Source organism: Halichoerus grypus, chromosome 11, assembly GCF_964656455.1.
Source record: "Halichoerus grypus chromosome 11, mHalGry1.hap1.1, whole genome shotgun sequence".
Taxonomy (NCBI): domain Eukaryota; kingdom Metazoa; phylum Chordata; class Mammalia; order Carnivora; family Phocidae; genus Halichoerus; species Halichoerus grypus.
Genome location: NC_135722.1, coordinates 6834193 through 6854633, shown reverse-complemented (window position 1 = coordinate 6854633; position 20441 = coordinate 6834193). Strand labels below are relative to the sequence as shown.

The window sequence follows — 20441 nt, the reverse complement described above, 5'->3', positions numbered from 1 at the left end:
TCAGGACTGGGGTTTTCAATAGACGGAAGGGGGTGGGGCTGAGGCCGATAAGGTTGTCTGCGAGCCCAAGTGGGGCCCGGGCGGGCTTTGAGGTTCCCAGAGGCAGCGGGGGCCCTGCTCGGCCTTCACCTTCAAAGGATGGTGGGCTTTAAGGATGATGGGGTTTAGGTCGTTGATCGCTTTAGAGGTCCCATGTTGAAAGAAGAGACGAAAACAGTCGGAGTTATTGCTCCCCCCTCTTTTAAAATACACTATAGCCTGAGGTTCTTACAGTCACCCCCTCCCCTCCCCTCTCTGGAGGCTTCCTCGTCGTCGTCAGTCTTGTCCACCTGAAAGGAGCTCAACTCCCTCACCTGGCCCCTGTCAGCAAGTCGGGGCCTGTTCTGGGGCTGCAGCCGAGGCTGGCAGGGTGCTCAGAGCCAGTTCATCCTGGCCCAGGATGCCACCTTGGTCTTCAGCGGTCAACGGGCCACTGGACCCAAAGAATGTCACCAGGGCACGGACCTGTGGCAGCTCTGAGAAGGTCTCCACAGCCAGCAGCGTGGCCAGGAGCCCGAGGAGCAAGTAACCTGGTGAGGAGAGATTGCTAGGGCAGCTCTTGGGGGGCCAGGGATGCTCCCTGCACCCCTCCCAGGCAGGTGACCCGCCATCCCCGGCACCGGGTGCCACTCAATCCTCTTAACACTGCCATCAGGGTTCTTCCAACCACAACCCGCACACCACACCCTAGGGCCGTGGCCCTGCACCTGTGCGCTCAGCCTCCCCAGCCGTCGATGGGAGTCCTGGTCCCGGCCCCCCTTCCCCGGTCTCCTCTCCCTCCCACTCCGTGGCAGCTGGACTCACCGAGAAGCGCCAGCTGGCCAAGCTGGTAGAGCACGGGGTGCAGGCCACGGACGCCGCCCAGCAGCAGGTGCCCCAGGCCCAGGGTGCTGAGCGAGTTGAAGCAGAAGTAGACGGCCTCCAGCAGGCTGCAGTCACCCCGCAGACCCTGCAGCACCAGTGCGGGCAGCTGCACGAGGGTCGCAGCCGCTAGCAGGCCCCATCCAGCCGCCACTGGCCGGGGACCCAGGCACCTGGGCGGCTGAGCAGGGGTAGCAGGCGGCGGCGCCGTGCGGCCAGGAGCGCGAGGGAGGCTGGCAGCCGCAGGGCTGCGTGGAGCACGCAGAAAGCCTTTCCAGATGCCGATAGTGGGGCCATGTAGCCGTAACCTGGAAAGGAGAGAGGCGCTGGGCAGTGAACACTTGAGTGGGTTGCCAGGTGGGGCCCCCCTTCCCCCAACAAGGCCTCTGGCAGAAGGCTGCCCTCTGGTGGCCGAGGTGGTGGGAACTGTTCGGGCCCAGGCTTCGGCTGGCTGGTTTTGCTCCTCATTCGCTGGGCGTCTTGGGCAAGTCACTTAACCTCTCTGGCCACTCTTCTCAGTTGGTTACGTGTCCCGACTCTTGATTTCAGCTCAGGTCATGATCTCAGGGTCATGAGATCGAGCCCCACGTGGGGCTCTGTGCTGAGCCTGGAGCCTGCTTAAAATTCTCTCTCCCACACCCTCTGGGCACCGCCCCCCCCACTTGCCCCACTCTCAAATAAACAAACAAACAAACCTCTCTTTTCTGGAAAATGTAAGGATTAGAAGAGGCAGTCACCTTAGGCCTCTTGTAGCTGGGATAGTTCTGAGAACTACTGTCCTGCCCCAGGGGAAGGTTGGTTTTCTCAGATTCTTCAGCTCTGCCCTTGACCAGTACAATACTTCCGAATCGGGGCGCCTGGGTGGCTCAGTTGGTTAAGCGACTGCCTTCGGCTCAGGTCATGATCCTGGAGTCCCGGGATCGAGTCCCGCATCGGACTCCCTGCTCAGCAGGGAGTCTGCTTCTCCCTCTGATCCTCCCATCTCTCATGCTCTCTCTCTCTGTCTCATTCTCTCTCTCAAATAAATAAATAAAATCTTTAAAAAAAAAAAAATACTTCCGAATCCTCTAGGAAGAAAGAGACCCGCTCTTTCACTTCCCGAAGGTGTACTGAGACATCCCGTGTGCTAGGCCCTGCACTGGCATCTGGGTCTGCCCAGCCCCTGCCATGTGGTGGCGGAGACAGGAAGGAAAATTTAGGGAGAGGTGGGAGAGCAGGGTGTGCTGGGAGAACAGGACTGGCTAGTCCGGAGGTTGTATACTCAAATGCCTAGAGAAGCCAGATGGGAGACAAGAGGGAGTGGTGGGGACTGGGCTGGCCTGGAGAGGACGTGCTCTGCCCCGAAGAACAGGCCTATTCCAGACAATACGGAATCCCTTGCCAGATTCTAGCCCAAAGCAAATAGGTTTCCTGATTGTTCAACAGAAGTGGGCAATATAGACTTTAATTCAAAAAACATTTAGACACTTTGCAGGATGAAAAACCTTCAGAGCTGTGGGTCCCATTCCTTTATTTCTCTGGGCCTTTGCACACGCTCTTCCCCCTGCCAGGAATTCCTTCATCCCTCATCTCCGTGCCCTCTTGCCATGGTTAGCATCTCATGAGGACTTCCTCCCCCTGGACACTCTCTCCTGAGTTGGTGGTCTTAATCTGTACTCCTGGGTTCACTCCATTTTCCTCCATCCAAGAATTCACCCCACACCTGTCCCCCGACCTTGCCTCAGGCCCTGGGGTCTGGGCATCTCTCCTGGGTCTTAGGGGGTGTCAGGGGGTGTGGCTGAGGAGGACACACCCCACCTGGCAGCTGAAGTTGAGGCACCAGTTGGGGTGTTGGTGTGGGAAGCCCCAGCTGTGACGTCAGGCCTCATCAGGCCTGGGCTCTGTCTGGCATGTGGGGGCTGGGAGAAGGGCTACATCCCCAGGGCCCCTAGGAGTCCCCTCCTGCCTGGCCACCTGGTGGCCTTACCCGTGGTGGTGAGGATGCTGGCAGTGAAGAGCAGGGCCAAGGGCAGATCCCAGTTCCCGGCCTCTGAGCCATTGCCCAGGCTGGAGACCCCATGTACCTGGGCTGCCAGGGCGGTGCCCAGCAGCTCCTCCAGGGCCCTGGGGGGCAGGCAAGCCCCTACTCTGCCTGGAAAGTGGCCAGCTCGGCCCTGAGCTTGGCCTGGAGCTCGAGTGCTGGAGGCCCCTCCAGGGCCTGAAGCACAGCAGCCCCAATCCCCAGGGCCAGCAGGTGGGCCACAACCAGTAGTGGGAACGGGGCCCAGGGCCTCAGAGCCCCCCTGGTGAGCCGCCTAGGGTTGGAGGTGCTGTGGGAGAGCGCCGACTGCTCCGGGGAGGGGCTGGGCAGGGCGCGGCTGGGAGGAGGTGCTGCGTGGGCAGCTGGGACGCATTGAGGCAGAGTGTGAATGAGCTTGGAGGGGCCTGGGGTCCCTCCTCCCAGCTTCTGGGGCCAATTCCCTGCAGCTGGGGGGATGCGGGTGGGGTGCTGCAGGGTGAGGCCTGAGGAGATAGCGACTGGCTCAAAATCACGCCGCGGTGGCTTATTCAAGGAGGCGCTCGGTCACGCACACTCCATTCACCCGCTCAGCAAGTGCTTTGATCCTGAGGACACTAGAGAAGAGGACACAGGTCCCTTCCCTCCTGGTGTCACCATAAGATACCCGTTAGCAAGGAAACATGCCAAGTTCACATGGTCACATGTGTCCTGAAGTTTTGGGGTGGGGGGTTCCTCCGGGAGGCTCCTGGAGGAGTGAAGGGTGACATTGCAGCTGGGGAACAGGAGAGGCCAGGCAAGGGGTGAGAGAGCTCGGGGTGTGAGAGGAACGGGGGGCTGGCCGTGGGGGGACAACGGGGGTAAAGACACAGGGCCCTGAGGACAAGAGTAGTCCAAGGAGACCTGTGGGGGGCTACTGCAGGCCTCCTGGAAGAAGGGGAGAGGAATGACAGGATTTGGGATGGGTCAGTTAGGGGCAGGGAGGGTGGTGAGTGGAGAGGAGCCAAGGATGCCCAGCGGACCCTGGGCAGATGGTGTTCTCACACCTCCGTTCTGAGTCCTCCCCGAGAACTCTCTGCGCTGGGCCCTCCTAACACCGGGGACCAGGTGGGCCTGGCTGCTGGGGAGTGCGCAGGGGTGGGGGAGCCTAGGCTACTGCTCCCTGCAACCGCGAAGGGGCCCTGCCCTGGGGCATGGTGTGGGGGTGGCTGCCCACAGAACCCCGTGGCAGTTAAGAGGTGGGCAGGGCCTTGTGCCAGGGCGGGTCACTCCTCCCGGCGCCAGACCACGGACTAGAGACAAACCCAGGACAAACCCCCAAGATGCTGCCCAGAGGACTCTAGCCTCCCGAGCTCAGCGAGCTGCCTGTGGTGGGGGCCGCATGGCCAGGGAAGGTGTCCCAGAGGAGGTGATGTTGCAGCTGGGCCCTGAGGATAAGTGGGGACTGCCCAGCAGCAGGAAGAATCAGGGCAAAAAGTCCCTTGAAATGGCAGAAAAGGCCTGGCAAGGGTGGGGAAAGGGTGGGTGCCGAGGACGTCGAGGGCCTGGACCGCCTGACTGATGCCAGTGGACTGGACACCAGCCGAGGCCCAGGCCGACTGCCCATTGTACTGGGGGCTTGAAGTCACCAGGTTTGCGTGACAGGTTGGATCCCCCGGTTACCTCCAAAAAGGTGACAAGCTATGCTTGGGGAGACAGCTTGGGGAGTTTATTTGGCTTCATTGGATCCCGAGGCCGAGGCCCCAACCCTGGCCGGGGCAGCAGGAAGGCACCAGAGAGTCCTGGCCCCAGATGACCCCCAGGGTGGGGGTGGGGGGGTCCAGGCACTAAGCCCTGGGGCAGGGGCCACAGTAGCAGGGCTTGGTCCAAAGTGCTGGTGACAGCTGAGGCTGGCCCCTCTCCCCTGCACTTCCCCTCCTTCCTGCACCACCCCTGGGGGCAATTCCCTGAGACAGGCTCTGGTCCTCCCAACCAGCTGGGTACAGTGTTGGGCCCCAATGGGGCAGGTAAGTCGGGGGACCCACAGGTTGCAGGTGTGTGGGGGGTGTAGGCCCCCCATCCAGTGTGAAGGCTTCCTGTGCAGTGTAGTGTTCCTGACCCCCAAAGGGGGTGGGGTCCCTGGGGGAAACCGGGCAGCTCCAGGCTTGCCCGGCTCCCGTTCCAGTGTATACTGTGGGTCCTCGGGGGCAGCTGGAGCACGGGGGAGCGGCCCGGCCCACTCAGGGCCCTGCCTCTGGCGCCCACGGGGCCTGGGCACCTATGTCTTTGGTCTGTGCCCTGCAGTCCTGAGGGCCCCCCCGGAAGGGGTTGGCGGGTGGAGAGTCCCAGAAGGGGTCCGAGTCTGGGAACAAGGTCCAGGGTGCCCGGCGGGGCGCAGGCTGTGGCGAGGACAAAGGCGAAGGCCGTGGCCCAGCTGATACGAAGCTCCACGGGTCGATGCGGCTGCGAAGGGGTGAGGGCCGGGGTCGGCTGATGAGGCCTAGGGGCGGTGAGCGTGGGGTGCCTGGAGTGCCAGGAGCGGAGCGTGATATCCCGGGTGGGGGTGAGACAGTGCTTCCTAGGAAGTGGGGGGAGGGGGCACGGGGGTGAGGCAGCCACCAAGTCCTGGGTGTCCGCAGGCGCACTGCGCGGCTCTGTGCCTTGGTTTTCCCACCTGCACAGGGAGCTGCGCGCCTCAGAACGTCCATGGCCCTTTCTGCTCTGTGGAGCATCTGCTTACGCAGTGCTAAGAGCAAGCCTGGGCCTGGATCCCAGCTCTGCCATTTACTGGTGGGAGCCTTGAGCCCCTTGATCTCTCTGTGCCTTAAGCTTCCTCATCTAGAGGGTGTAACAGGAGTACCTTGCTCACAGGGTCGCCAGGGTGGTTAAGTGAGACAAATCTCTCTCTATGGCAGTAGGAACAGCACCTGGCGCAAGTTAGCAACCAGTAGGCGTTAGCTAGCTATCGTCACCTCACCTCACCATGATTATTCCTATTATTTCACAACCCGCCTGGCCGGGCCCCACCCCATCCCCCACCACTGGGTGGCTGAACTTAGAACTCAGGTCCTTACAGGCGTCCCCCCGCCTTACTGCCCTGCAGGCCCCCAGCAGCCCCTCCTCCCCTCTGTCCCGCTCCCCCCCCCCCCCCCCCCCCCCCCCGCAGCAGGCCGGCTTCGGGCCACTCACCGCGCCTCTCCTCCTTGCGCCGGGGGCTCTTGGCGGACAGCTGGCCCACGGGGACCCCCAGCTCCAGCAGCAGGGGCGCAGGGGTGGGCGGGCCGGGGGCGTCCGGGCTCAGCGGGGAGGCGGGGCCGTCGGGCGTCTTGGGGGAGAAGCGGATGAGCTGGGAGGGGGGCGGCTCGGCGGGGGACGTGGCGGGCAACGCGCGGGGCGTCGGCGGCGGGGTCTCCCCGCGCTCGCGGCCCGGGCCCCCCGGCGGCGGCTGCAGGTCGCGGCCCAGGCCCAGGGAGGCGAGCAGGGCGGTGCCGCGCAGCAGCGCGCGCTGGATCAGCTTGGGCGTCCCGGAGCCGCTGCCGCGCTCCGCCGGGCCTGGGCGCCGAGGTTCCTCGGGCTCCGGGCTCGGCCGCGGGGGGTTACCTGGCAGCGGGGGGCGGGCACACGTTAGGCCGTCTTCGGGCGGGGGCCACGGGGACCCCTCAGTGGCCCTGGAACAAGGACGGAGGTCTGCTCCCCACCAACGTCTTCCCTGACTCCATTACTCCCCCACCCAGTCCCTCCCTGGGCACCGGGCCTCCCCCCATCTCTCTCACACACACACACACACTCTCTCTTTCTCTCTCTCTGGCCTTTCAGAAGGCGCGGGTATGGGGGGGGGGCAGCAGAGGCTGAGGAGTCAGCAGGAGCAAAGCCTGGGAGCCGGGAGATGGGGGCGGGGGTGAGCCCGCCAGGAGGCAAGCTGAGGCCAGATCCCAGCTGCCTTCAGCGGCCTTAATGGCCAGCCAGGGGCATGTGCAGGGCTCCAAGGACAGGGCTGGGACTTGTGCCCTGTGCCCACCTCCTTCCCGGCGGGCCAGCCCCGGTCCTTCTGCCCCAACTCCATCAGTAGCTTGTACAGGGCACCCAGGTCAATTCCAATGTATACAACAGCCCCGAGAGGCACGTGTCACTGTCCCTATTCTAGAAATGAGGGAACAGAAACTCAGAGCGGTCAGCTGTTTGTGCCAGGCCTGAGCTCAGTGATTTAGGGCCATTATGTTATCCGATCCTCATGCCCCAGGGGTTCCAGGCTCAGAGAGGTTAAGGTTGCGTCTAAGGCTGCACAGCCAGTGAGGGCTGGAGATGGCCTCACTCCAGGTGGAGGCGGTAAAGCCTTTGCTCTCTGCCACTTCCCAACCAGATCCTGCTCTGGACTTCAGGACATCAGTGCCCCGCCTATGGGCCTAAGCTTGGCCTGACTCCATTCTAGACCACCAGTGGTGAGTCTGGGGAACCGGACATTGAAAAGGTGGTGGTGGTAGGGTCCTATGGTCCTGTGATGGCCTCCTCAAAGCCCAATTTTGTCAAGTCCTCTTTGGCTCTAGAACTTGCCATGGCTCTCCATTACCACTAACATAAAGTCCAAGCTCCTGGCTGGGCTTTCAAAGCCTTCCCTCACTCCACCCACCTTGGGCCAGGCCTGGAGTGGGACATGGGGCTGGGTGTCCAGAGGAAGAAATTCGATGCTGGGGAAATTGAGCTTTTACTACCAGGACTCAGTTCAGGGTCCCTTTTCTCAGCTACAACCCTTACCCAGTCTCTCTGACCTATCCCCCCCTACCCAGGCCCCTGCCTTCTAAAATGCAAATAGGCTAAATTCCCCCTCATTTCCAGGCCCTTCCTGAACTGGCTCCTGCCTGCTTTTCCAGCTTCACCCACTCATTCACTCAACCGACATCTGCTGGAACTGGGCTGGGCCCCACAGACCCAGGGGACGAAGGCCTGGCCCCCACCTGCTGCCTGGGGCCTGCAACTCCCTGGCTCTCAACTCCCCTCTGAGTTCCAGCCAGGCTTCCTCTCCCTTGGGTGTGGGAAGCCCAGTGCCTGCACACACACTATTCCCTCCGCCCAGCACACCTTTCCCACCTTGGCTTTCTGTGATCCCTTATTCACCATTTAAGACCTATGTGAAGGGGGCGCCTGGGTGGCTCAGATATTAAGCGTCTGCCTTCGGCTCAGGTCATGATCTCAGGGTCCTGGGATCGAGCCCCGCATCGGGCTCCCTGCTCCGCGGGAAGCCTGCTTCTCCCTCTCCCACTCCCCCTGCTTGTGTTCCCTCTCTCACTGTGTCTCTGTCAAATAAATAAATTAAAATCTTAAAAAAAAAAAAAAAGACCTATGTGAAGGGGCACCTCTTCTGTGAAGCTGTGATACTGTTAATTACAATAAAAAATATCCATCAGGTCTTCATCTCATTCTTGACACAGAACTCTTCAAACTCTCAGATCTTCCTAAGTGATTGATTGACATAAGTAAAAGGGGCATCTTCTGCTCTTCCTAACCAGCCCCTTTTAATCACTTTTAAGTTCAGATTAATGAGGTCACTTTTGGAAAGCCCATAAGGATTGGGGTCCGGTTGCTGGGGGCACGAACCATGTGACTAGAAAGCTGGAGATTGAGGTCTATCCCCAACAGCCAATGGTTTAATCAACTGCTCCCAACAACATAATGAAGGTTCCATCAAAACCCTAGCCAAAGGGTTCAGAGAGCATCCAGGTGGGTCAGCATGTGGAGGTGCTAGGAGAGTGGTGCCCCAGAGAGGATACTGAAGCCCCACACCCCCTCCCACATCCTTGCCCTCCGCATCTCTTTCCTTTGGCTGTTCTCGATCTGCATCCTTTATAAGTAACTGGTAATCTAGTAAGTAAGCTGTTTTCCTGAGTTCTGAGCCACTCTAGCAAATGATCAAACCTGAGGAGGTCACAGGATCCTCCGATTTAGAGCTGGGTGGTCAGAAGCACAGGGGACAACTGGGCCTTGTGACTGGAGTCTGAGGTGGTGGTGGGGGGGGCGGTCTTGTGGGGACTGAGCCCTTAACCTGAGGGATCTGATGCTAACCCCAGCCAGCCTGTGTCAGAACTGAACGTGAACCATACATTTGGTGTCCGGAGTGGAGTCGGTAGCGCTTTCCTCTTTTAGAAGGTTCCAGAAGCCTCCTCACTGGAGCAGTCATGGCTCACGTCAGGCCTGATTTGGCCACTCCCTGCCGTCCGCTGCACTAGTTCGTTCATGAGCTGCCCCGTCCACCAGACTAGGCCCGCCCCCAGGGCAGGGCAGGGCTGATTTCTAACAGGTCCATGCCTGGCTCATAAAATGCATCGATACACGCTGGATGGAAGAGTCCATTCTTATAATCCTTGCAACAGCCACACAAGGTGAGCGTTACTATACCACTTTGCAGGTGAAGAAACGGACCGTTTATAATGAGAACAGGGCACAAACGTGTTTCAAACCGGCAGGAGAAATGAGATAGAGTTAAGGGGAGATGGAAGTCAGTACACAAAATGAAAGTGTAAAGACGTTCCTGCAGTCAATGGCCCGAGAAACAGAGGTTTGCAAGAGATAAGTGCCTTGCTCAAGGTAATTCAGTAAGGAGTTCCCTGAACTTGCCTCTAAGCTTCCTAGCACGAGGAGCTGGCATCCCTGTGCTTTAGGATAAAGCAGTACAGCCATCCTGGACCCACAGACGAAGGTGAAATTGCTTCCGTGGGGCCTCACAGCAAGGACGTGCCATGTGGTCGTTAGTAGCTGCAGGGCAACATGCTTCATGTTGAACCTGAACCAGAACCTCTGGGGCATGAGGATCAGAAGGGTTACTCCTTCAGAGTAGGCTGACTGCATCCACCAGCAGGCAACTCACTGCAACCCATTCCCCAGTAGTAGGGCGTATGCCTGGGGCAATCTCATAGGGTCTTCTTTGATTCTCAGCCAGCCTTTTGACTCTGTGGGTGGCTGAGAGGTCAAGGTCATGTACTCTCCTGGGCCCAAAATGGCCACTGGAGTGTGGGCTTCTGCTCGGGGAACCAGGTGCTCGGCCAGCAACTGGGCTGGGGTAGGTGAGATCCTTCCAGATAAGGGGCAAGCTTGAGAAGCATTGGGTACAGGCCCGTGTCCCACTCCTGCTTGCTGGGGAAGGTCAGGGCCAGAGGGCTCTGCGGAACATGGTAGGGGCTGCCTCAACTTACACACCTGGGTTAACGGGACTTTAAATTCTCTATTGGCCCTTCTAGCTTGGTACATTCTAGAGCAGGTGAATCCAAGATTCCCCCTTGGCCTTCCAATTCTCAATTCAGTCCCTGCAGCCCAGCCAGCTTGGGGCAGTGTGATTTCTGGAGTGGAGAATGGTGTGGCAGATGAGGGTCAGCGGTCCCGCCTCTGGAGTCAGACCTGGGTTCAAATCTCTTGTTCTGCTGTGTGCCCTACATCAAACCACATAACCCCTCTGCGCCTCTATAAGATGGTGCTAATAATAATACCCACTTCACAGCATTGCTTGGCACATAGGAGGTACCTAGTAAATGTTACCCATTGTTACTGCTATGAAAATGTAACTCGATAATGATAGAGGTGATATGCTGCGTGGGGTGACAGGGGCGCTGATGGGACCCAGAGGCAAGGAAGGATGCAGCTTTCTACCCCTTGCCAATCCTGAGCTGAGCTCTTATCCCTCTGACACAGGCGCCCTGCTCTCTGCTCAACCCCTTAGCTTCCCAAGCAGTGTCTATGTGCCCAGCCCTTGCTTCAAGTGAAAGCTTCTAAGCCTCTCTGAGTTCAAATCCTCAGGTGAAAGCTCTAGGTAGGTTACTTTCCCTCTCAGAGCCTCAATTTTCTCATCTCTGAAATGGCAATAATAATAGCATGTCCCTCACTGGGTTATTGTTCAGATAGCATGCCTGGAGCCTAGTAACTACAGCTATCCTCCTGGAGGACAGAAAAGCTCAGAACTGCTCCGGATGCAGTGAAAGCAGGCCCTGGATCCCCCTCTGCTCAGCTTTCTTATCCTCTTCTCCACCTAGAGGATCCCCAGAAGGGACTCTGAGAAGCACAGTGTGGCAGCCACCTGCCTGGCTCCACTATGCGTGGGCAGTTTCCCTCCCCTCTCTGGACTCAGCTTCCCTTGGGTCCCAGATGGGGAGTACCATTCCCTGTCTTCCTTCCCTCCCTACAGCCTGCCGAGGCAAAACAGCTGCCACAGGGCCAGGACAGAGCCCTCTTGCAGGCCACGCCTGGACAAGAGGACCGCACTCTGGGCCTCCTGAAGCCTGGGCTCAGCTGTGGACCTACAGGTCAGATGTGGGTTCTAGGAACGGCCTACCCCACAGTTAACTTTTTGTAGCTCTCCCCATAGTACCCACAGGAGTGCAGCAAGAGTCTGCAGGGAGTAGACAAGGCCACTCACCATTGAGCATTGGGGGTGTGGAAGGAGATCCCAAGGAGGATGAGTCATCTGAATCCAGGTACCACGTGGCTTCGTCCAAGCGGGACCTTCTCCTGGGGAGGGGAGGGGAGTTGGGCTTCATGAATCTCGGGACCACTGGGAGGCAGATGGTGGGGTGGGGGCACTCAGGCACTCACCTCCCATTCTGGGCTTCCCCAGGCTTGGGGGAACTGGGACCCCAGGCCCAGCATGCTCGCCGCTCTCCATTGCTTGAGTCCTCCAGACGTCGGGGTGACTGGCGGCCCCATGTCTGGCCTGGTTCTGCAGGCTCCACTGTAGGAGGAAAACCGGGGACTCTGAGCTGAGGTCAAGAGCCCCATCATGAGAGTCAGGCACCAGGGACAACTTCTTAGGGGATAGGGGATCAGGCTGGAACCCATACTGTTCCAAGGGTGGGCTTTGGGGCACAGAGAATCTTAACAGAACGGAGATGGGGAAGGTGGGTTTGGGTCCTGGGGCTAGCAGTGGGGCGGGGCATCTCACCCAGTCTTTCAGCTGCCATTGTGCTCGGTAGCACCCAGTGGCAAGCTTGCCTGTGTCTGAATTCTGGCCCTGCCCCTCGTCAGCTGTGTGACATTTGGCAAGTTACTTTTTTCACTTTTCTCATCTATAAAACTTAGATAAAACGAATGCTGCCAAGAGAACTCAGAGGTACCACAGACATGGGAGGGAGCCCGGGTGCTGGGAGTTGGAGGAGGAGACAGCGGGTGGCATCCACCCCCTAAGGTAAAGTTTGACAGAAGTTGGATAACGGGTGTGTGTGTGGGGGGGGGTTGCATGAAGAGGTTTCTTACACTGGATCGCCCGGAACCGGGGGAAGGTGGGCGAATCCCCAGCTCCGACCTCGAAGACGTTTCTCCTCCGGTCCAGGCCAGGTGAGGCCTGCACAGTGATGCGGTGTTTGAAGTCTGGGGTGGGGGGAAAGCAGGGTGTAGGTTTGTGGTGAAGAAGAGCCACGTCTAACCCTCAGGGCCGTCAGCCGGCTCCCAGGCCACGAAGGCAGTGCAGGGACCGGGCCTGGCACGGTGGCTGCGTGACTGGGGCTGGCATCACTGCCTTCCTGGGCCCCATCAGGCTCTCGGTAAGGAAAGAGGACGGCCTGGACGCCACCATCTGAAGAAGCTGTGCGGAGACGGAGATTCCCGGGAGGAGACCCGCCGGGTCCCCAAGGTCTTACCAGAACTTTCATGAGCCCCGCCCCTCCCCGGGCGCCATGCAAATATTTCCGCCAGAACCCGCCCACACACGAAAACAGCGCTCCGGGTCCCACCCCTTCCAGCCTTCAGCTCACAGGCCCACCCACCAACATCCCCGACCAATCCCAGTGTGGCCGGCACAGGCCTGACCCCACCCCTCCGCTCACGCAGCCAACGGCTGCGCGGCGCGCTAGGCCCCGCCCCTTACCGAGGGGCATGCTGATGCGCTCGCCGCCGTCCCGCGCGCGGAGCTTGCTGCGCTTGAACGTGCCGCGGCGGCGGCGGACGTGCGGCCGCTCGCGGTCCACCTGCTGCAGTAGCAGCGTCAGCTCGCGCTCGAACACCTCCAGCTCCCACTGAGCCAGCAGGTGCTCGCGCCGCCGCAGCTGCTCCGCCTGTGACCGCTGCTCACGCGCCGCGCGGGTCAGCTCCTCCTCGCGGCTCAGAAGTTCCTGTGCCCGGGACAGTGAAGGCAGTGGGATCAGTCCGGTACGGACCCTAGCGTCGGCCCCCGCTCTCTGCCCCAAGGAGATGGGGAGGCACTTCCCGGTGGCTCTTTCCAATCCCGTGACCCCCACCTTTTCCTTGGCCCGCAGCTCGTCGAAGAGGCCTTGGATCTCGCGCTTCCAGCCTTCCTGCATGGAATGGAAGGAGTCCCGCGGCATTTCCCGCAGGACTTGCGCCTCTAGCGCCTCCAGCTGCTGCAGGATGGAGGCAAAGTCGGGCCTGCGGTGGGGGTCCTGCGCCCAGCAGTCTGGGGACACGGAGTGGAGGGGGAACAGAATGAAAAGGGGTCTGTGGGTGGATGTGTCTTGTGCCAAGGAGCCCTGTCCCTCACCCTCCAGCCCCTTTCCCTTACCTGCCATGAGCTGTGCGAAGGGCTCAGGGCAGGTGGATGGGATGGGCAGCGTGAGCTTGTTGACAGCTACTCCATAGGCTACAGCAAGGCAGTCGATACCACGGTAGGGCACCTCCCCAGTCAGCAACTCCCACAGCAGCACCCCAAAACTGTAGGCAAGACAAAGGGTCTGTGTCCCCTCCTCTACTTATTCGTTGTCATCATTTCACCCCAGAGCAACTAGGAACCAAATGATTTGGGTCCCTCCCTCTGGGCTCTGCCTCTCTGCCCAGCCCTAGATTTGGGTAGCCACCGCTGCCCTCTTCAGCCCACAGATGGCCTTGTCCAGTCTCCACCCAGGCCTCACCTCCAGACATCGCTGCCCTTAGAGAAGGTGGAGGCCTTGATAACCTCAGGAGCCATCCAGGCGTAGGTGCCTGCAGCACTCATTTGTGTGGTTTTGTGCCACTCGCGGGCCAGGCCGAAGTCAGTGATCTTCAAGGTCTTGTGGTCCATGTCATCGCCTTCAACGGGCTGCAGCAGCAGAACTGGGGAGGAGGGGGGCAGGATTGTGGGTGCTCCACGCTCAGGTCGTGGGGACAAAGGAGGCTCTAGGAGCAAACCGTCATCTGACAGACATGCTGGCTAGGTCCTGGGAGCACAGAGGTGGCCTTGCTCTGGAGAGTTGGGGTAGATTCAGACAAAAATAGCAATGCTGGGAAATGTTTATGGAGGGGCTCCTTGAGGCCGGGCATTTATGCTCAGCTCTAGCACTCCCAAAACAATCTCTGAGGTACACATCATCATCCCAATTTTACAGAAAAGGAAACTGGGCAGAGAAATGACTTGCCGAGATCATATGCAAATAAAGAACAGTTTCAACCTGGTCTGTGTGGTTCTAAAGCCAGTGTTCTAACTTTTCCCTAATGCCGCATTGAATAGAAACCCCATGTCTTGTCCTGTTGCTGAGGCAGGAGTGTGAGAATTAGGACCTCCCTTGGGATGCGGAGCAGGAGGGAACCCCTTGGTGAGAAAGGAAACCCAGCAGGCCCTGGTGCCCATACCCCCTCTTGGCTAGACAGCCACTCCCAGGGGAGAGAGAGACTCCGACCAAAGATGTCTACTGCTGCAGCTGGATGTGAAGAACAAAGGGGTCCAAGAAGTGAAGGTTCTTGGCCAGAAAGGAGGAGCTTGGGACAAATGTGGGAGTGGATGGTCAGATCTGGCAGGGGCTTGTGGTGTTCACCCCGGTGGGGCCACCATACTCTGTACAGAGAGGAGAAGCAGCAACTTAACAAATCTCATCAGGACAAACATGGCTCAAATGAAAGAAGGTTTTGAGCAACAGAAAGATGATAAAGTCATAGAATCATCAAGGGTTTGAAAGGGCCTCTCCCTTTCCTAGCAATTGTAGAGAAGTGACATCCAAGCCAACTACCTTTCTGAACATATGTCATTTCAGGGCACACACACCTGTCAGCTCTCCTGTCCAGGGTGACGGCACCATTCTGGGGGCAGCTTAGGGTCCTGGGGGTGGGGCAGAGGGGATGGGCGCCTAACCCCGCCTGGTGAAAGGGAGGAGTTCTCAGAGGAGGTGGCAGAACCAGGGTATTCACTTTTCCAGGCATAAAGCCATAACCCCCCCAATCCCACTGCTGGCCAAGCTCTCTGGGCCTTATGGGGGCATCTGGCACTGCTGTCCACCCTCTCCCTTCTTATTTTGATTCTGGGGTCTCTGCCTGTGTGTGCTGTTTCCTTAGGGCCTCCCCATCCTCAGCCTTTTCAGTGTCAGTGGTCCTCAGAGCCTGGCCTCTCCTCAACCTCTGCCCACTGCCCCCAGGCTGTCTTGGCCTCTCCTAAGTGCCCGCTGCCCCCTCCCCATTGGCCTCTCCCACATTTGGAGCTCTAGGCCAGAAGCCAGTTCAGCTGCCCATCAGTGCCCTATCTGACGTCCAAATGCCCTCAACAACCACCTTCATCATCCCCCCGTGCCCGGCAAATCTGCCTGCCACTTCTCCTAATTCAGAGAATGGTCCTGCCATCCACCCTCTCGTCTTCTGGAGCCAGATTGGGGCTGAGTCCTGAACAGTTAATAAAACTAAGGATGACAACAAAACCCACCTCAGATGATTGTCGTAAGTATTTAACAAGATCACACTTTTTTTTAAACCTTTTTTTTTTTTTTAAGTAGGCTCCATGCCCAGCGTGGAGCCCAACCTGGGCCTTGAACTCACAACCCTGAGATCAAGACCTGAGCTGAGATCAAGAGTCAGATGCTCAACTGACTGAGCCACCCAGACGCCCCCAACAAGATCATACTTTTTAAATCCTTCACACAGGGTGGGACATCTTTAGGACACTGTGTCAGCTGTCCTAAAGATTAGTCCTCTACCATCTCGTGTTGACTCTCCAAGCTGTCCTATCACAAGCTACTCCCCGCTTTGCAACAGCCTCTGGCCTGGCTGCTGGAGGCTCAGAACCGGACCATTCAGTAAACGCTACACAGGCTCATTTCAAAGCAGAACCGCAACGGGGGTGCGGGGGGCAGGTGGCTGGAGTGGGACCAGGCAAAGGGGTCTGTGTGTTGAGGCTGGAGAGGGACTCCAGTCTCCTCTGGTGACAGGAGCCACCCATTCTCTTAAAGACCGACTGGCCACTTGCACCTCACAGACCAGTGAAGCACTTTCTGCACCAGCATCTCTGGCTGGGAGGCCAGCCTTCCCTTTTCCGGCAGGTAATCTGAGGCTCAGAGACAGGCAGCCTCTCATCCAAAGTCTTGGGACTTCTTTGTCCTGGTGGCCTGTCACCTCCCACCCCCAACTTGGCTTGACGCCTCTGAAGCCTCACCCTCACCTCCACATCCCCTGCTTTTTTCCAAGTGCCTTACATTTGTCCCAACCCAAGCTGCTCCTCTGGCATCTGATATAGACCTTGGGGAAGGGGTGGTCAGGAGCCACCTGGAGGAGAGGGGGCTGGAGATCCCATGCTCTCAGTCCCCACTGCGGGCTTCCTGGCCTCTGAAAGGGCCCTGGCCCCCAGCCCCCTCCCCAGGCCGGCCTCTGTGGGGCTAGGGAGTGGCCTAGGCAGCTCACACCTCTTCCGCTTCCCTCCCATGGTCCCTACTTCTCCTTTCTGGGAGGCCTGGGCCAGGTCTCCAACTGGGGGGGCAGTCCTTTGGGGGAGAATTGGGGGAGGTCAGACCCAGGCTGGGCTGGCTGGTCAGTCCTGTGACTCGTGGGCCCAGAGAATTCCCCCTCCGCTCCCCGCCAGGCTTCCTCACAAGGCCCCCATTGTCCAGGAAAATCACGCCATTGTTTCCTGCCTGTGCCCCCCCCAACCCAGGGACTCCCCCCACCATCCCGCAGACAGCACCCCAGGCCTAGGACTGGGGTCTTCGAGGTGGGAGGCCAGGCTCAGAGAGGCTGAGGGCACCTTGCCTGCCCTTCACCACCACCCAGACTCTGGGAGAGAAACAGGGGAAGCGGGGGGGATGCAATCCCTGGCTCCTTCCTCTCCCACAGACCCCCCCCCACCCCTGCTCTTTCCTCCCCTCCAGGCAGCTGGGCTGGGGAGGGAGCCGAGGCTGGAGCAGGGGCAGGAAGCCGGCTCAGGGGCAGCAGGAAACGCAGGAAGCAGTGGGGAGGGTGGGGAGCAGGGGCCTGGGCTATTGTTCCATTTACTCTGGAAAGAAAACTGGAGGAAAAACAGAAGAAGGGAGTCCCCTCCCCCAAGGCCTTCGGGGAATCTCCCTTGGGTTGGAGCAGGGAGTGGGGGTCCCTGGAGGGCTAGGGCCAGGGAGGGAGGCTGAGCAGTGGGAAGTGCCCCACTGGATGAGAGGAGTAGGTGGGGTGGTGGCAGGCTTCCCCTGACCCCTCCAGGCCTGGCAAGGACTCGGATATTACTGGGTCCTGGCGTTCTGCTCCCCACAAGCCACTTGTATATGGTCAGCCCAGGCCAGGAGACCCAAAATATCCATGCTCACTCCCCCCCAAGAGCTGCCCATGTCTCTCCAATAACCCATCAGCCCCGACCCGGTGTCCCCACTACTGGGGGGCAGGGTATGTGGTGCTGGGTCCTGCATCTTTGCCTTTGCTCTGGCCAGGCCCTGACCGAACATCCAACTGGGTGCCTCTCTGAACCCGTCTGCTTTTGGCCTGGTGTGAAGCTTGTCTGCTCCAGGAAGCCCTCTGAACCTATCACTTGCTTGTCTTGGGTCCCTGCTGGGCAGTGTGTTGGGCCTAAAATGGCTGGAGATGGATTACCTTACTGCTTAAGTCTCCCTTAGCCCCACCACGCCCACCCCAAGCGCTAATTCCAGGCAAGGCCCTATCGGGGATCCAGCCCTCAAATGTTCACCCGCACAGCTGCAGCCCCACTGTGTGCCAGGCAGCAGACGCCAGGCTCGCCCAGCCCCTTACGCCATTTCACCTTCCTGGTCACTCCCTTTTTACAGAGTCCAGGATTGAGGCTCTGAGTTGAAATAACCAGCTAAAGGTCCTGCAGTCAGGGGTATGGGCGGGGCCAGAATTCCAGCCCTGTCCCCAGCCTGGACCACCAGGGGTAGGGGAGAGGGTGGGGGGGGCTTTTCTCTCTCAGATCTCTGTTCTGGAGGAGCTTCCTACCCCAAGAGCAGAGCATCAACAGCACGAGGGTGAACTTTAGGGGAGAGGAAGATGAGTGCCAGCATCCAGAGCTCTACTTCCTTGAAGTAGTGCCCACGGTTAGGCAGGATGCTTATGGCTCAACCGGGAGATCCCAATTTTCTAACCTGGTGGCTGGGAGCTGGGGTCAAGGACGCCCTCTGAGGCTGGGGCGTGAAGGACTGTTTGGTGCCTGGGTCTCCTGCTCTGGGGCCAGTATGGGCCCATGGCACCCCAAGTCAACTGGGACTCCCCTAGGGCAGGAGCTCCTGCCTCTAGTAGATCCCCAGGTGGCTCAGCTGAGAGTTGGCAGGTGTGTGCTTGGGTCATGCCGCCCTCCAACCATGCTCCCCAAAACTCACTGTTGTTGGACTTGAGGTCTCGGTGGATGACGGGCACCAGGGCCTCACAGTGCAGGTAATGCATCCCGCGGGCAATTTGCACAGCCCAGTTGACCAGCACGTGGGGGGGCACACGCCGCCCAGCCAGGGCACGGCTGAGGGGCCCACCGGCCGCGTACTCCATCACCAAGCACAGGTTGGGCTCCTCCAGGCACACGGCTTTGAGGGCAATGATGTTGGGGTGTGCCAGCATGGCGAAAAGCCGGGCCTCCTGGCGCACGCTCTCAGCTGTCACACTGATGTCCTCATCGGGGTCCTGGCGAGCTGCCTTCACAGCCACCAGCTCACCTCGCCAGCTGCCGCGATAGACCTTGCCGAAGCCACCGATGCCGATCACCTCCTCCAGCCGCAGCTCTTGGAAGCTAGCCACCTCGCAGGGGGGCGGGCCACCGCCCCGAGACACATAGTTGGATGGAAAGATGCCCACCTGGCCGCCCACCTGGCCCGCCCACCAGCCCTCATCGCCTGAGATAGCTGCATCCCGGGACAGCACCTCCACACGGTCGCCCTTCCTCAGGGCCAGTTCGTCCTGCCCATTGGGCTCGTAGTCAAACAGGGCTGTCCACACTGGGTTGGCATAAGCCGCTGTCTTCGGGGACCCCTCTGGCCAGCCTCCGCCGCCGCCCCCACCGCCCCCACCGCCACTGCCATTCCATGACCCCAGCGGGCTCTTGAGAAAGAGGTTCTTCAAGGGCTCCATGGCTGGGAGCCGATATTGGGGCAAGCGGGGTACCTTCCCTGGGTGCCCCTGGTCCCCACCCCTGCTGGCTGCCGAGGCCCTAGTCCCGGAACCTGGGCATCCGGGCCCTGGCCCTCAGCCCCAGACCCAAACCTCTCTGGGGAGCCAGGAGTATTGACTCCCGGCCCCCCGCATCTCGGGCTTTTAGAGGGCCACCCAGGGCAGTGTGGTCAGGCTCTGGGGGTGGGACCCCGGGGCCTCCGGCGTCTCACCATGGCCAGCTTGGAGGGGCCCGAACGTCCCTCAGTCCCGGAGCAGTCCTGGGAGGTTGGCTCTGGCACTCGCCAAGTGCAAGGTGGGGCCAAAATGGGCAGCGCCTGGACTCCGTTGGGTCTTTTTGCGCACGGGGTGGCTGGAGTGTCCCTAGTTGGGCCGAGCTGCCGCTTCCCAGCCCGGCTCCCTCTGCCCGACGGCTCCAACCCCGTTCCCTTCTTCCTCCTCCCTTTGTACTTTGGCCCCGGGGGCGGGAGGCAGAGGTGGAGGGTGGAGTTTCACTTTTTTCCGCTCTTCTCCCTCCTGCAGGAAACAGCATCAGATGACGCGGTCGGGTAGCACTGCTCCCCTCCCAGAGGCTGCCGGCACTGGTCCCGGGAGTTCCCGGGTAGGCGGGCAATGAAGGGCAGGAGGGGATGGGTAGCCCCGAACGCCCATCACAGAAGGTTCAGGGTCAAGGTTGGTCTTTGCTAAGGACAGGCCATCCCCTCCGCATCCGCATCAGCAAAACAGGGTAAAGAACCCGGCTTGGGAGTGGGGCAAACCTGAGTCTAGTCTTGGCTCCGAAGTTGCAGGACGGTGTGACTCCTCTTCGCTTCCTTCCCTTCATACCTGACATAGGGCCCAGAAGCTCGACTTTGCTGAGTTTGGGTTGGGAGTGGGCAAGATTGGAAGACGGAACTGGCTGCATCTCAAGCTATTGGAACGGGTTGTCTAAGCCTGTCCTCTTCCCCTCACCTGGGAAACAACCCACTTCATGCCCCTTACCAAGTGGGCGGAAACCTGAGACTGTCGTCCTGAACTTCGCCCAGTGGTTGGATTCAGAATAGCTAAATCGCCCTCACAACCGCTGGATTGACCCCCCAATTGCCTTGAATCTATCACTTTAACAAAAACGACGTTATCCTATTTCTGTTACTCATGCCTGTTCTGGAGGGTTGCTCTCTACACGCTAAGTCTGAGCTGTGACCCGGAAGTAGAGGCAGCTTGGGGCGAGAGTGCGGGTTTGAGGTCCGGCACTAAAAAGGGGCTGACCGAAAGGGGCGTGCTTTGGTGGCGAACTGTCGCTGTAGCCCTGGGAAGTCCACGCCTCCACCCTTTT

General features: G+C 59.6%; 3 protein-coding genes across 7 annotated transcripts in view; 1 reads left to right on the top strand and 2 right to left on the bottom strand.

Moving 5' to 3' along the window:
• EHBP1L1 (EH domain binding protein 1 like 1) overlaps positions 1-14235 on the top strand; it is a 29953-nt gene extending 15718 nt beyond the window's left edge. The window contains exons 19-21 of one of the 4 annotated variants that reach the window (XR_013442270.1): positions 7709-12038; positions 12283-12997; positions 13105-14235. Coding sequence is in view for 1 of the 4 variants with exons in the window: in XM_078057777.1 (XP_077913903.1) it covers positions 7236-7293 (58 nt within the window). In the remaining 3 variants the exon portion in view is untranslated. Of the gene's footprint in view, positions 1-7235; positions 7315-7708; positions 12998-13104 lie in introns of those variants that run through there. The other 3 variants (XR_013442271.1, XR_013442269.1, XM_078057777.1) reach the window with 3 other exon arrangements.
• KCNK7 (potassium two pore domain channel subfamily K member 7) lies at positions 39-3463 on the bottom strand (the record flags this gene model as incomplete). The annotated part of the gene is given in 5 exon segments (XM_036077636.2): positions 39-569; positions 844-1041; positions 1044-1208; positions 2867-3025; positions 3028-3463. Coding segments are annotated over 5 exon segments (1164 nt in total), but the record flags the coding sequence as incomplete, so codon positions are not given.
• On the bottom strand, positions 3453-20418 carry MAP3K11 (mitogen-activated protein kinase kinase kinase 11). 2 transcript variants are annotated; one of them, XM_078057780.1, is made up of 11 exons: positions 19885-20409; positions 18349-19642; positions 13714-13894; positions 13368-13516; positions 13087-13262; positions 12717-12960; positions 12107-12220; positions 11450-11585; positions 11274-11365; positions 6065-6200; positions 3453-5453 (listed from the first exon to the last, which is right to left on the bottom strand). In XM_078057780.1, the coding sequence occupies exons 2-11, from the start codon at positions 19085-19087 to the stop codon at positions 4577-4579; spliced, it is 2844 nt and encodes a 947-aa protein (XP_077913906.1). In that variant the 5' UTR covers positions 19088-19642; positions 19885-20409; the 3' UTR covers positions 3453-4576. The 2 variants fall into 2 exon arrangements, with proteins under 2 accessions (XP_077913906.1, XP_077913907.1); XM_078057781.1 differs by having other exon boundaries at positions 5068-5453; positions 6065-6475; positions 19885-20418.
• Positions 20419-20441: the final 23 nt, after the last annotated feature.